At 40.4% G+C, this 15,512-nt stretch overlaps 2 protein-coding genes across 5 annotated transcripts; one reads left to right on the top strand and one right to left on the bottom strand.

Moving 5' to 3' along the window:
- The first annotated feature begins 3,711 nt into the window (after positions 1-3,711).
- Positions 3,712-8,341, top strand: syt18b (synaptotagmin XVIIIb). Its single transcript, XM_065957188.1, has 5 exons — positions 3,712-4,339; positions 4,859-5,859; positions 6,354-6,510; positions 7,491-7,651; positions 7,749-8,341. Exons 1-5 carry the CDS (start codon positions 4,195-4,197, stop codon positions 7,893-7,895), a joined length of 1,611 nt encoding a protein of 536 aa, XP_065813260.1. The 5' UTR covers positions 3,712-4,194; the 3' UTR covers positions 7,896-8,341.
- A 429-nt stretch (positions 8,342-8,770) lies between these two features.
- On the bottom strand, positions 8,771-15,509 carry LOC136179718 (early endosome antigen 1-like). 4 transcript variants are annotated; one of them, XM_065957185.1, is made up of 21 exons: positions 15,028-15,509; positions 14,879-14,943; positions 14,526-14,796; positions 14,308-14,384; positions 14,092-14,218; positions 13,875-14,000; positions 13,613-13,732; positions 13,457-13,525; positions 13,193-13,348; positions 12,885-13,114; positions 12,539-12,803; positions 11,852-11,951; positions 11,632-11,674; positions 11,462-11,531; positions 11,288-11,337; positions 11,118-11,202; positions 10,915-11,013; positions 10,503-10,622; positions 10,265-10,387; positions 9,296-9,374; positions 8,771-9,003 (listed from the first exon to the last, which is right to left on the bottom strand). In XM_065957185.1, exons 1-21 carry the CDS (start codon positions 15,112-15,114, stop codon positions 8,783-8,785), a joined length of 2,583 nt encoding a protein of 860 aa, XP_065813257.1. In that variant the 5' UTR covers positions 15,115-15,509; the 3' UTR covers positions 8,771-8,782. The 4 variants fall into 4 exon arrangements, with proteins under 4 accessions (XP_065813257.1, XP_065813256.1, XP_065813258.1 ...); XM_065957184.1 differs by having other exon boundaries at positions 14,308-14,387; positions 15,028-15,508; XM_065957186.1 differs by having other exon boundaries at positions 9,308-9,374; positions 14,308-14,387; positions 15,028-15,508.
- Positions 15,510-15,512: the final 3 nt, after the last annotated feature.

The raw sequence follows: 15,512 nt of genomic DNA, 5'->3' as shown, positions 1-15,512 counted from the left end.
TCAACGTTACATTTTCAAATCCACTTCTTTTTTTGCATTTTGCAACTACTATATAGTTTAGTCAAAATATCAGAATAGCCCCATAGAATCTTTGCTCTTCTGTCGTACTAATTGTATGTTTAGTCAGATTAAAAGCAAAAATATAGCGGTCATCTTAAAGTTGTTTTAAGCATGAACACATCCTGAAATGATTAAGGAAACATTCCACACCACATTTGAAAATATATTTAAAGTTCATTTATTAACTTGATCTTCAGCAGCAGCTGAGTTGAGGTAGTTTTGTCACATGTAGCCTATTGTTCTAATTGTCATTAAGAATAATTATGAAGTGAAGTGTTGAAGTCAGTTTAGTACAGAGCCCCTGAAGTTTTAGCAGTTATATTTAAACATTACCTGACATAAATGTAAACACGGAGTTTTACTTTAGGGGTAAATATTAAGGGTACTTGGAAAAATGAAAAACTCATGTTCACATGTTTGTTTGTGTACATGTTTATAAAGTATGTTACAGTACAATTTGATAACTTGTACAAACTTTATTTGTCTGTATTTGACTGAAGTGCTAACACAAACCTAACTTATTTACAATCTCTTGCACACAAGATATTAACTTGTGCACAAAATATATATATATTTTTTTACTTTCCGGGACTTCAGGGGCTCCACAGTTTAGCTGTTGGAATCCAGGAATATATCTATGATCATCTGATCGAAATTTTTCCTTTTTATATACATGTATGAACCGACGTGTGAAGCTAACTCTCTGATGTAGTCTCTTAACTCCAACTTCATTCTCACTTCTCAAGGTGCTAACCAGGCTGTAAAGAATGAGTCACAAATGAGAGGATATCTCCATCGGACATCCTTAAGCATGAACCATTGACTTAATTACGTTCTCTGAAGTTGGCAGTTGCTCACAGATTCTATCTAACCGTTTGGATATTGCAAATTCAAGAATGCAGACTTCGAGTTGCCTCAGTTACTATTGAAACTAGGGCCAATTTGGCATGACCATGTCCTGAAAATGTCTATACGAGTTTGATATCTTTTCATTATTAAGATCTGTTTTACCAAGTACACCAAAAATAAAGTGTATCTGGTTAAACCCATAAGAGGATGTAATCCAAAAAACACATTGCAAACAGATGCTTAAATAACCTCTTAAGGCTTTTCTGTCACTAAGTGGAAATGTTAGACCCCTTTGGAGCAGTAGCTTGTAGCACAATCCATTACATTACCTATTGCCAGTTGATGGCACTTTAATGATTAATGAATATTGCCATTTGATTGTGTTCAGGCTGGGGCCCTGAACACAATCATATAAGTCAAGATTTGGTCGTATTAGTGCATCTACAGGTGATTTATAAACTACTCCCTGTTTCAAGGGGAAAATTGCAAATTTCAATTCTTGCCATGGCCACATGGTTTGAGTTTTGTACACTTTACATCGTTGAGGTCTCCTCTAGCTTTTCATTAAATTTGAGTTCGATTAGATTTATCACTTAGGACGAGTTAATCAAAGTATGACCCCTGGAAACAGGCAAAAAATTGCCCTCCAACTCCAGGCACAGCATTGGCACTGGGATCAATGATTGACTTTGTAGTCATATCATCCAATCTGCGGTTGTATGTCTCAAGGCCTCAATTGATAACTCATGAAGGAAAATAAGGTCTCGGCTCAGTCGGTTCTCAGCAAGGCTGGAGGCTGCTGACATGGACTGGGGATATTGTTGGGCAGTGGAACGGACACTTTGAGGATCTCCTGAAGCCAACCAACCAGATCTTTTGATGAGAAGGCAGAGTCTAAAGATCCAGGGGAACTCAACTCTATCCCTGGCAAAGGTCGCTGAGGACCATAATCAAAAAGCTCCTAGGTTGCAAGATGCCAGGTGTGGATCAGATTTGTCCTGAGATGATTAAGATGTTGTTGGGATGTTTTGTCTGACACTTATCTCCAATGTTGCATGGACGTCTAGGGCAGTGCCTGTGGAGTGGCAGACTGGGGTGGTGGTCCACATTAAGGTGGCCAGAGGGTGTGCTCCAACTATTGCTCACACCCAGGGAAGTTTACTCTAGGGTGCTGGAAAGGAGGGTCCGGCTGATTTTTAAATCAAGAATAACAATGCGCCCAATCCTGCCCGTGGATCAATGGCCCAACTTCCCTATTGAAAGACTTCCTGGGGGAGCGTGGGTTTTGCTCATCCAGTCTACATGTGATTGGTGGAATTGGAGTAGGTCTACTATCATTCTCCTTGGGGGTTCATGTGGGGAATACTGCAGGAATATGGGTTTCCAGGGCCTTTGCTATAGGCCATCCAATCCCTGTATGACCAAAGTGAGCGCTGTGTCCATCTCAGCTTTTTGCAGATATTTTTGCAGCTGTTTGCCATCTCAGGTTGGGACCTCTAGCAAGCATTGGGCTGGTTTTCAGCCGAGGTGTAGGCAGCACCTCCAAGTCCAAGGCCCTAGTTCTCTCCTGTAAAACAATGTTTTGCTTCCTCTCTAGGTGGGATGTGAGTCTTCGCCCAGGTGAAAGAGTTTAAGTATCTTGGGGTGTTGTTCACGAGTGATGACAAAATGTATTGTGAGATTGACAGATGGGTTGGTTTTACCAGACAGTTGTGTTGAAGGGGGAGCTGAGCCTGAAGGCAAAGCTTTCAATATACCAGTCAATCTACATCTGATCCCTCATCTATGGTTATGAGCGTTGGGTAATGACTGAAAGAATGAGATCACTGATACAAGCAGCTGAAAGGAGTTTCTTTAGGAGTTACCTTAGAGATAGGGTCAAGGAGCTTGGAGTTAAGCCGCTACTCCCTCGCATCGACAGGAGCCAGTTGAGGTTCTTTTGGCATCTTAGGATGCCTACTGAACGCCTCATTTTGAAGGTTTTTTGGGCACGTCCAACTGGGAGGAGACCCCTGGGTAGATAGAGCCTGCTGGAGGGATTATATATCCCATCTGGTTTGGGAATGCCTCATATATCTTGCATCAGTTACAAAGACACGTACATACATAATATTATAGTACTTATATAGGTAGAGTTACAGGGGCTAGCTTTTAAAACTATTTTACAACACTTTTTTTTTTAAGGTTTTACTTGAGGTGCATTTAGCTTAACAGACACTGGCAGGGCTAACACATGTAATGGAGTATTATTATATTGCAGTATATGAACTATACTCAACCAAAAGATCTTCAAACACCACTGAAAAATACAAACCAAAAAGTGAGTGGCCTGACGAGGGTATATTCCCTCCTTTAAGTCACACACACTTTCAGATTCAGTGTTGTCATGCATCAAATAACATGAAAATATTGTGTATTGTGTTAGTATTGAACAACTTAATTCTATACAGGTCCTGTCCTGTTTTAGCTACAGTCATTAAGGTTCGTTTCCAACTGGTATGTTTCATATTGGTTTTCCAAATACATATTTGACAACACAGCACATTTAGAAAATCAAAACTCGACATGCTTTGTGCATAAAACAGGAATTAAAGAAAAAGTCTGTGTCTGTGACTTTATTCCTGAACTGCAGCAGACCTGTGACAGAAGCTGTACTAATGGAGATAAGAGCTCATGGGTCACAGGGTGGACGCGGGGGATGGGCAGCAGGGTTTACTTCTATAGTCACACTGCTGGATTGGCATCTGGACCCTGTGGAAGAAACATTCTGCAGGCACGATTTAAAAGGAATTATGAGGTGGATATCCCCGCCCACGGTCCTACCCGTCTGGGAGGAATAATACTACTCATGTCACTGTGCAGATGAAGGGATCACTGTCCTGGGACAAAGATTGGAATAAACAGTCTGCAGAGAGTCAGGACAACATTTTTTTTTTTTTTTCATATACAAAGACACCTGCAGCTGCTCACTTAGATAAAACCTTTATCTTGTGCTTGGAGGTTCTTCCTTTGTCAGAAGGATATCATGATATGTTTTGATTTTTAACTTGTTTTTTTGCTCAAACCTGAAACCTGTGATGTTAATTGTTTATGTTTATTTGTGCCTTAGTGACCCCACACATATGGCTTTCATTGATCCTATGAAGCAGAAGTACATGGGGACAGAACTGAATGCCAAAATGTGATTTCCTGAGTCAGACAAATGTCTTCACAGGGGCTTCTGGGCTTCTTCTTGCAGAACTTTTGAAATAGGATTTAACTAACCTGCAGCATTGGATTGTCACCATGCCTTACCATGATGAGGAGTACCCGGGTCAGCCTCTGTGGCAGTCCGTGCTGCTCTTCTGCTGTAAGGGGATGATTGAGGGCATCATGGTAATCCTCTTCTTCTGGCTGCTGGTGCAGGTCCTCTTCACCAAACAACTCGAAGGTATGGTCTTAAAGGAAATTTAGCGGTTTTAAGTCTAAAATATATCACTTGTGCCGATATTTAGTAATGAAAAGCTACAAAGTAAATAGAATGTGCTTTAAAATAACGAAATGCTACTGGTAATTGTTCCTTCTGTCCATACTAGCTCTTGTTGTTGTTTCCATAATTTCCATGTATTGTCAATTATGATAGGTGAAAATATACCTTAGTAAATTTCTGATGTCAAGATCCATTTTTGTACTGATCAGATTTATAGTTCTCCACCTTTCTTTCTCTGATTAAAAGTGATCAGAAATGATTTTTTTTCACCCAGCCTTTATGGATAAGAGGAATTATTACAGCAAACAACAATTTCTTAAATGCTGATAATGGAATGTCTTTTTAGGGCAGACTTGGAAATGTGTAAACTGATAGCATAGAGTCAATGCTTTCAGTCAAATTAAGAAAATAATTCTACCTGTAATAGCTTGTAAACTCTTGTCATCTGATTTGTCTTGTTATTCTTTGTTATGTCTACAGTTCACCTCCAAATCCTTCTTTTAGTTGGATTGATTGTTTTCTGTCTCTGTTTGGTCCTGGGATGTATTCTGTGCTGGAGGAAAGGTCAGATCTGTGGTGTTAAAGACAAAAATACTGTGACGTCAGCACCGGCTCCTGCTGAACCTTTGACCTTTGCACAGAGTCCACCTCTCTCGTCTGTGACAACAGCCCCCAGGCAGCAGTACAAGGAGCTGGATGGCAATCTGCCTGAGTACCCCTCCACTTTTACCAGCCCTGCTTTTTCACAGGTTGAGATTCCCTCTCTGACACCCTCTAACAGAGCTGTCTCTGAATATAAGGAGCAGCCAAAGTGTTATATTTCTCTGCGCCGCCTCAGCACACCACCGCTGACAGCTCCTCTTAACAAACCCATATATCACACCGATGCTTCTCTTCCTACTTTTCCTAAACTGGGACTGTTGGCTAAAACCTGTAAGGCTCTACAAAGACGCTGCACAGTGAGTGGGAGTATATCTTGTGATGAACACAGCAGGCTCTTCACCCCGGAGGCTCTGTCCCCTTCCATGCCTGAAGGGCCGATTCCACTGGCTCCACTGAACTATGGCTCTAATGCCAGTTACCAAGAACCAAAACCTTGCCTCCATTTCACTATGGCCTTCTCTCTGGAGCAACAAACCCTGGCAGTCTCCGTCGCCAGCCTGACTGGGACTTCCCACAAACTGGAGGACCTGTCTGTGCTGGGCAGCCTGCCGCCTCTGTACCCCTGCCCCATACAGGCCTCCATCCAGAGCAGCCTGAGCCCTGAGAGCAACAGCATGCTGATGCTTTTAAAGGTAAGCTCAGAGAAAGAGCTCCAGAGGTGTGTGTTGAGAATAGCTGTATACATACGGGAACCTCCCAGCCTGAGAGGCACCACACTGGGTGAAGTGGAGGTCGACTGTGGGGGAAGAGCCTGGAGAAATGAGCAGCTTTTTCACTTCACCAAAGATCTTAACCCCAACAAGTGGAACCTGAAAAAGGTAAAGGGTTATACATATATATATATATATACATATATATTTGTACTTCTTTGTCTAGCTACCAAAAAGCCTAACCAGTTAGGAAACAATCAAACATTTTCGGGTTGCTTTTTTCCTCTCATATAAAAAAATGTAGACTTAAACTTTAGTTGAACTTGAGTGGCCTCCGAGGTCAAAAATTAACATTCCTAGGATTTGGGACACATACTGCTGTATATTTGGAAAAAAAATATATTACTAAGATTGCAGACTGTTTTGCTCATTTTGGACAGGGTAGAAGAAATGAGGCAAAATCTGTTTGTTGGCTGATCTTGTTTTGTTTGATTCTTGTTTGTCTTTTTACACATCGATGTGTGATCTCTGCAGTCAGTACAAGTAAACTAGTGTTCCATTTGGTAAATTGTGTTTTTCACTCTTTTCAAAAGCCCAAGCTGTATTTCCCACTGATTGAGGTTTCACTCTCTGCTCTTTGCACTTGTGCCCTATGACTCCAGAGTCTGATCCCCCAGGATGCTCTGGTTTGTAAGGGACTTAGCTGTCCTCCACAGATCTTCATTTTGCTTCAGTATCAGGCATTGACCCATCGAATCAAAGCCACGGTCCTCAGAGCAGACAATCTGGATGATCTCTTTCATTCCTCGGCAGCAACAGGTAAAAACAGCATTTACTGAAATTTGAAAAATGTATCCGATGAGGACATCATGCATGGGTGGGACATTGTCACATTTGCCATGCAGGGGCAGAGGTAAAGTAATTCCCTATGTTTGCTTTTAATGTTTAAGGGATTAAATGATTTCTTAGAGGAAGCGAATGCAGCAGGAGATCATCCCTTTTGTGATGACATTGTGATTTAATCCTTCACTATCCACAATCCTCAGGAAAAAATGTTCCAATCTCCTCTGAATCTCTGTTCTGACAGATCTAATCTTTGTTTGCATTAGCCTGTCTGTCTCAGCATGAATGTTTTCATTGCAGATTCACAAATGCAAGGCCATTTCATTATATGATATCCATTTCATACACAGTGTGTCATATACATCTGCTGGGATAATCTCTTCTTGTTTTGTAACAGATTATGAAATATTTCAAATACTGTATATTTGGACTACAGAATAGACAAAACTCAATTTTAATCCCCTTTAAATTCTAAGTGAGCACACTATATATACAGGATAAGAGGTGGTGTAAAGACAGCCTGGTTTCATTTTTTTTTTAATTCCAAGTTTCTGTAAAGGGACAATATATGCAAAAATATCATTTTTGAGCAACTCCTCCTTTTGGTGCATGTGTTTTAGTTATTAATATTCTATACACAGACTCTGGTGGGTTACAAATGGTTGTTTCCTGCTGTGAGGTTTGTAGCTATGTATAGGAAGAAGATAAATATTTAATACTGAATAACTAACAATTATATTTTAATTGGTTGCTTATCAACCTAACTCCTGGCTACTTTTTAATCTGATTTCTGTCTTATCATCATGCTTTATTTAGTGTCATCCTGTAACTGATTATGTGTAATTTTGTGACTTAGCCAACACTGGGAAAAGTCATTTTTTTCTTCAACCTCCATGGGACTTTTCCTTTTCCTTTTTACTGGTAATTCTACAATAAACGTTTTTCTTTCTGCACAGAGTACCAGGTTGAGATTAACCTGCACCATGACGGAGTTGTGATCAGCAGCAGGAAAACTAAAGCAGCCTCCTTCACTGTGTGGAACGCTTCTTTCCACTTTGACCTCCCTCCAGGAGACATCCGTCAGCTGCCGCTTATGTTGGAGTTCATGATCATGCAGGTATGTAAACACCACTTTTAGAGCTCACTAACATGGAAGAGAAAAACATTTATTGACCACCCACATTTATACTTTTTGTGCCTTTCACATGTGACAGAATCAGGTCCTCTCAGAAGAGAATGTCATCGGTCGAGTTCTGATTGGTCCCCAGTCTGCAGATGCAGGACGAGCTCACTGGAGGGACATGTGCACCCTGCAGGTGGAGCAGGCTCGCTGGCACACTGTGCAACCAGAGCTGCTATAGAGCTCTGACACATGAGTGCTGAAAGAACTTTGAAGTGGTTAGATATCCTGAGTACTGTCTGAACTCAGTGGACATCCAAAAGAACAAATAGAAGTAACTTTCTTCCTGAGATACACTGGTGCTTTGCTTCGTGCATTGAACGATACATTTACTGACACTGCAGGCTTAATGTCAGTGTTAGGCTTAAACACTGAGCACCTACATCTTTACAATGGCCTTAATTTAATACACCCAACCTGGGATTTTTGCCATGGGTAAGTACTGTATCGATTTGTCATCAGTGATTTCATTCAAATATTCAATCTCTCTCCAAGTAACAAAAAACATTGTGGAAATTAAATACAGCCATTTGGTATTTATCTCAAAATACTCCAGAGTTACTCGATTAATCACTTCCTGTGACTTTAAAACCCTGTCGTTGATTTGATGTGTGAGTAATATGCGATACTTTTTATTCTCTCATCTGTAGTTTCACAGTACTTTGATATAAGTTTAAAACATTTCATGCACATTCTGGTTTGAAACATTGGTGTGAAGAATCATATCATATCATGTCAGATAGAAATAAAACAGACTTTTTCCTTTAGAAGTTTTTGATTTTTATTAACACTATCGTCTGAGGTACAGACTTCCAAATGTTGATGATGTGTGTAACAAAAAAAAGCACAAACCATTTAACTCATATTTAAATTAACATCCACAAAGTACCACCTTAGCTTAGTCTCATCTATACACTTTTGAAGTAAATTAGTCCTTTCACTTCATGTGAGTTAATCCATACTGTATAAGCTTTAAGGCACAAACATTTATAATGAACCCCTTGCAGTAATGGTCAATGTTCCAGCAAAGCAAGCACTGCCCAGTGCAGACATCTTTAACATAACACCTCATTTGTCCACTCCCTCCTCTTCGTCTTCATCAGGGCTACAGATATCAACAAGCTCAGCCTGGAATATTCCATCAGGGTAGATGGGATCTGATCTCTTCTTTTTCAGACTGTTTTCATCTGAAGTGTTCTGTATGTCTGCCACTTCCACATCTGGAGTCCTGTCTGAACGATTTTCTGCAGCCTGAGGACGAGCATGGACTGGTTGCTTGCTTTTTAGGGCTGCCAAATCAAGATGGAAATAATTACACACAGGACAATATTTAGAAACGTCAAATATATTTGATAAAAGTACACGTGCAAAAGATAGAAGGCAAAGAGATGGAGAGGGGAAAAGATCTGAGATAAGGGGTGCATTCACTATTAGTGAAGAGCATATTATTTAATTAAACAATACGCTCCATATTATTTTGTTCTGTTAGACATTTGTGGAGAAGTCCCTGTTTTGGATAAACTACAAACACAGCACAGATCACAGCACATGTCTACACTAGTGATTATTACACTGACTCACACACAACTTCACCTCGTAGAAGATTCTCATGTTTTGCCTTCAGAGTGACGATTCCTGCACCCACAGTGTGATCAGACATCTGGCAGAGGACAGATAGTTTCAACTTCATACTGGGGACTATATCCACCTTCTTTGCATATATTTTAATTAGAATTTATTTGTAGAGTGCTTTAAAAGTCTATTTCTGTCCATTAAAAATAATAAATGATTGGTTACATGTGTTGTTTTTTCATTCTAGCTGAAAAAGAAATGCTCCGTTTAACATTTTTTGTGGTTCTTAGGAGAAGAACATTTGGATTTTCTAAGGTAATTACAAAAGTAAAAGCCACTCAATACCTATGAGAGTGCTCAATGACTTTCGGACGAACGTGAACATCTTGAATCATTGACTATTTCTCTGTTCTCAGGCTGTAAGTTTAACTCTTTCCTATCCTGTTATAGTTGAGTCAGATGTGTTCCAGCGCAGTGCTTCACTCCTCAGCTTCAAATCTGATTATTTACAAAGTGGAAAGAGTCATGTGTGAGATTGTAGCTGAATTATGTTTCAAGTGGAGAGACAGCCCCTCCATATGTGCGGTATACTCTTTGATTAAAGCAGAAGCTGGGATTAGTCTGCACACGTGTGTGTGAGTATATGTAATAAGTAAATGTTTAGCTAGCACTGTTGATTTCATGATATAATCTGTGTGCAAAGATTATGCCATTTATGGTATTAATTTGCATGAACTGCAGATGCAACATCAACATCTGTGATAACACATGAGCATGGAAAAGTGAATACATAGACCGTCTACTGAGTGGTGTTGTGGCTTGAGATTTTGCATTGACATTTTAGCCTTTTAGCTCTTGCTCTTGAAAGTTACATTTGCAGGGCAAATAAACAAGTTGTCATAGATACATGTTGACATCAACCATGTCACTTGGTGTTACTTAAGCTTTGACTTTTTGACATTGGTTTTGGACGTTTACCTCAGCAGCCACTTCTGTTGGCTTTGCCTCCTCCCCTCCTGAACATTCACTGCTCTCCTCATCCTCCTCAAACACAGGCAGCAAGCCTGAGCTCTGTGCCCAGATCCTCCTGCCCCCTGTTTTCTAAAAGAACATTCAAAAAATAGGCATTTTCATGTTAGATAATCTGTTTAATTGCGACCTCTGTTTCTTTATGACTCTCCTACATTCTTGTTTCAGAATTAGTTATGCTTCTTACCCGCATGGCTTTAGTGTGGGACTGGTCCTGTAGGGATGAGGCCTCTGTCAGAGCTGCTCCTGGACTGTTGTCACCTGTTTGCAGCTCCCTAGCTTCTCGGTCTTTAAACAGACTCTTTAACTACAAATATAATCAGATAAACATCGCCTGTTGGATTAGCCACACTAGCAGCCGTAAGGCTACACTCAGGCACAGAGAGCTTTGATGTAATGACAATACTAACATGTTTTTTTTTTATGTTTACCCACTTTAGAATTTAGAAAGAGTATGCTCTAAGTCCCCTCTAGGGATCTTGAATACCTCTATTCAGTTTCTTGGTCAATCCATGAATGTTTATCTGTATAGGCAATGTTTTAGTCTGAACTCACAGCTGACCAACACACCATCTTAGCATCACACAGTGCACACATACCTGCTCAGTGACCATCCTCCTTTGCTGTTCTGTTTCTGGATTAACTGAACCAACAGTTGTATCCTTATTGCCTTCATAAGATGATTGCTCGTCTTTAACCTAAAGACAAGCATTCTGATACTTATTGTGTTCATAATCTTCACCAACAGAGGAAGACACCTTCCAACAAGTTCAAAAACACATAATGTTTTATGCAATTTCACCTTTAGCTCCAGAGGAGAAATCCTGAGTTGAGCCTTGTTTAGTTCAGTCTCTCTCAGCCCCTCGACGCTCTTCAAAGCATCCTCCCTAACACAGTACAAAATCAAACCCGTTACATTTTCACCTCACTGTCTTTAAAACAGTAGATCTCTCTATATTTAGAGGAGCTTACTTTTCCTTTAGATCCTCCTCTGCTTTGGCCATCCTCTGATTAATATGCACCTGTCAAGCATGAAAGTTACTGTCATCATTCTATACTGGAAATATTTTATTTACATGCTTACCTCTATGCATGCAGTATAGAACTGCACATAGACTTGTATTTGAGGGAGGAACAGGTTGTTACCTGAGGGGTTTTGTTTTTGCTCGTCTGGGAGTCGGATGGTGGCTCACATAACAAAGAGGATTGTGATAAGCTGATACACAGACAGAGGACATGATAAGAGACACAGACCACAGAATTTCATCTGTACACTTTGAATTTTAAAAATGATAATCTCATCAAATTCTGCTCACTCTGTCACTGTCTCTGTGTCCTCATCCCGCACCGCTTTAACACCTGAAAAACAAAATCAGAGCACTTTAACGCCCCCTGGTGTTAAAGAATTAAAAAAACACACTTACACTTTAGAGAGGGACAAGTGCTGTTTTTTTTTTTGCAGAAACCTTTTTGACATTATTTGCAGGTGCCTCTAACCCATATCAGTTAACTTATAGGAAATATATGTGTCATTACCTTTATGTACGTGAGCCAGCAGCTGATTCCTGCTTCTTTCCAACTCCAGCTCTTGTCTGCACGCGCCAAGCTCAAGCCTCAGCAATAACTCAGATTCCCTCTATTAAATAGCATAAAGTGGAAAGTCAAGGCTGATACTCAACTTTGTTCTTCAATCTGGATGTAAATTAATCATTCACTGTTCTATTGTACAATTTGAGGACTGATTTGCCACAGATAAAGGGTGCATAACAGGGTGTTACTTGTGTTATATATGTGCTGTAATTTCATTTATAATAATTTTAATAACAATTTATATAGACTTGCATTTAATTTTTATTTTCTATAGTGCATGGCTCTTCTCTTTTTGTTTACCCTTTTGTTTTGCTGTGTTTTGTCCCATTAATACTTCTGAAAAATGTGAATACAGAAAATAAGTGATGTACCTTTATTTTCACCAATAAAATTCCTTTTCCAAAAACACAGGGTGAAATGACTCGTTCAGACACGTACTACATATTCAACAATAAGATCATCTTTGTGGACACAAGGCTTGTCTCTCTAGTCGTCTTTTATTGTTGTTTTGAATCTCACTGGCAACAGGCACAGCTTCTGCTTGAACACCTTGTTTAATTAGAATATAAGAAGCATCTAAATGCAATGCTAGGTCATAAAATAAAGTATTTATAAGGGAGTTGTAAGGCTTACCCCATTTCTGAAGTTGTTCTTTTTGAGTTCCTCGAGCTCTCCCTGTGTGGCCTGCAGTGTCAAAGCAGCCTTCTGCCATTTCTCAGTCCAATGTGAGGCCACAGCTTGCAGCTCCTGCATGGTCTGGACTCTCGCTGCATCTTGTTTCTGAAACTCTTCCTCCTGCAGGTGTAGCTTCTCCTCTTTCTCATGAACCTCCGCCTTTAAACGCAGACACTGATCCTGCAATTTCAGTTTCTCCGATTCCAAAACGTCCACAGATTTCCTGAAAAAATTGTTTGAATGTTTCCGTAAAGCCAGGGAACTTGCATAGTTTATACTGAAGTATGATTTGTAACACTCTCACCTGAGCTGGCCACACTTTTCTTTCATTTCAGTTAGCTCCTCATGTCCACCTTGGTTCAGTTTACTGATCAGCTGGTCTTTGTCTTTGATATGCTGAGAGTGTTCTTCCTTCATCTCTGCAGTTTGTCTGGAGAACATGTCTCTCTCTGCTGTTATCTCCTGCAGCTGACACTCTGATGTTGTCAGTTTCTGCTTGGTCATTTCAAGCTCATGAATCAGCTTTTCATTCACCTGGTGGAGACACAACAGAGATCATTTAATAAAGACCTACCAAAAATGTAAACTTAATTAACAGACAAAGTTTTCCACCTCTTTGAGTGCCTTTGATTCTTCCCTCATCACAACTGTTTTCTGATCCTGTTTGTTGTTTTTCGACTCAGTGTCCTCACATCCATCTGAACCCTGTTGGGATCTTTTCAGCTGCAGCTCCAGGACCTGGTTCCTCTGCTGGAGACCTGCTTTTTCCTATACCAAATATATGGGACAAAAACAAACAAACGTATTAACATCCATCATTGTAGTTAAAGATTGTATATTTGCTTCCTGAATCATTTTGTCACACAGATCCTTTACCAATTTGCTCTTCAGGTCTTTTATATTATCCTCCAGCTTTATCACTTGAGTTGTCAAGATAGCCTTTTCCTGAGAAGAAACACAATCTTAAGCTATAATTCCCATAATTAAATTCTGTAAGAGGAAAGGTTAAACTGACTCATACAAAAAACTGACCAGGCATGCTTGGCTGATCTTATTGTTAGCTTCACTCAGCTGTTCCTGAATTTCAGAGTGATTCTGTCTCGTGTGGCTGAGCCTCATCTCCTCAATTTGATTCAGCAGCGTCCTCTGCGTCTACATACAATGGAAATAAAATTGACAACAATAAAAAGATAACCTTATAACAGCAGACAGTGTAACTTTGGCATCTTGTAAAAAAAAAAAAAAAAGTATCAACAGAAAATGTAGGGATTTCCCTCCATATGTTGTTACTGACCTCTGTGGAAGTGTGGAGTTTCTGAAGGGCCTGGTTTCTTTCTTCCTCTTGTGTCTTCGCTCTCGCCTCTGCTTCTCTCAGAGCCTCCCTCAGCGTGCGCAGCTCTGTGTCAACCTTGTGACTCTCCTGAAATCCATGTGTTCAATCATTTGTTGACCAACACGTACACATATAAAATACATTGTATGGATCACAAATATATTCAAAGCATACACACCTGTCTTCTCAAGTCTTCTTCACGCGATGGTGAAGTCTTACTTAGTGAGACAGGATTTGGATGATCAGTGTTTCCTCTGCCCAAACTAGACCTCATTTGAAACAGCTCCTTCTCCAGCTGTAGGACCCTTGAGAGTGAATTTAACAGGAGGAGGAATTTCAGTCTTGTCTCAAGTCATTCAAATTTTCCCCTTCCCATGTTTTGGACTGGACTTACTTTTCATGAAGCTCTCCTCTTCGGGAACATTCAGCTGCCTCCTTCTCCAGGTTGAAAGCGGTCATTGCTTCTGAGAGCTGCTGTTTAACACATCAGTGAAAGATAGTAGGAAATTGTGTGCAAATGATACCCATACCAAACACCTAACAGAGGCAGAAAAATCTATAAAGACGCATAAATGGAGAACATACAATTGAAATGTACTTTTATTAGAGTACCTTGTGTTTCATGTCAAGGAGTTGTGTGGTAGTTTTGTTGTAGCTTAGCTGTGATTTTCTGTTCCTCAGCTGGGTGTCCAGACGCTCGTGGACATCCTGCATCCATCGCCCTGCTTCTGCCTGTCTTAAGCTACATTCTCCTCTGGCAGCCCTCATTTCAGCTCCTGGAGACGGAGGAAAGGGTCGTGGTGCGGCCTCCAGATGGGACAATGACTGCCACTTCCTTAGACCTGGGTCATTCTGTCTGAAGCCACCAGTGCTCCCACATGTGCTACAGTCAGACAGAGTTTAAACATCCTTTACTTGGAAATGGAAATGATTGAGTCTCGGCCACTTATAAATGTCTCTCTTACCTTGTGCTGACTTTGGACAGACACCCAGTCCCGGAGACAGCTGCCATTCCACACCATGTGGAGGTCTATGAAAGAAAAACACAAACTTTTAAATTAACTTCCGATCAAACTGCTCTATTCCAGGAAAAAAAGTTGTAACTGAGTTTTACCTGGGCTGTAAAGTGAGATCTGTTGTCCCACATGTCGAGATCCGTGAGGGAAAAGGGACTCGAGCTCCTGTATGAGGACCCGAACATTATGACTGTCCGCCTTGATCTTAGCTATGTCTTCTCTTTGTATGGGTGAGTTTTCAATCCTCATCTCCTCCACTGCTCCAGGGACAGGAGCAGATTTTCACACAAAGGTGGCTGCTGGCGTGTGTGTCTATTCTTGGTACATGCGTAATATATTCCCATTGCTTACTTGATGATAAACAACTAATTTTAACACCACTTGATCAGAGGGTGTTTGAGAACAAACAGCATCATTTATTCTTATTATAAATTAGTTAATCACACCATTCTCCATATTTCAATACAAGCATTTCTCATCAAATGCATAAAAATGAGGCTACATAGCTGGAGTCTGCCAAACATTTCACATAGGCCTACATCTTACAGTACCTTGCTGTAGAGACCCTCTCCTGTCCACTGAC

This window comes from Labrus bergylta, chromosome 7, assembly GCF_963930695.1.
Source record: "Labrus bergylta chromosome 7, fLabBer1.1, whole genome shotgun sequence".
In the NCBI taxonomy this organism is placed as follows: domain Eukaryota; kingdom Metazoa; phylum Chordata; class Actinopteri; order Labriformes; family Labridae; genus Labrus; species Labrus bergylta.
The sequence above is the reverse complement of the archived record's forward strand: the minus strand, read 5'-3'. Positions and strand labels throughout refer to the sequence as shown.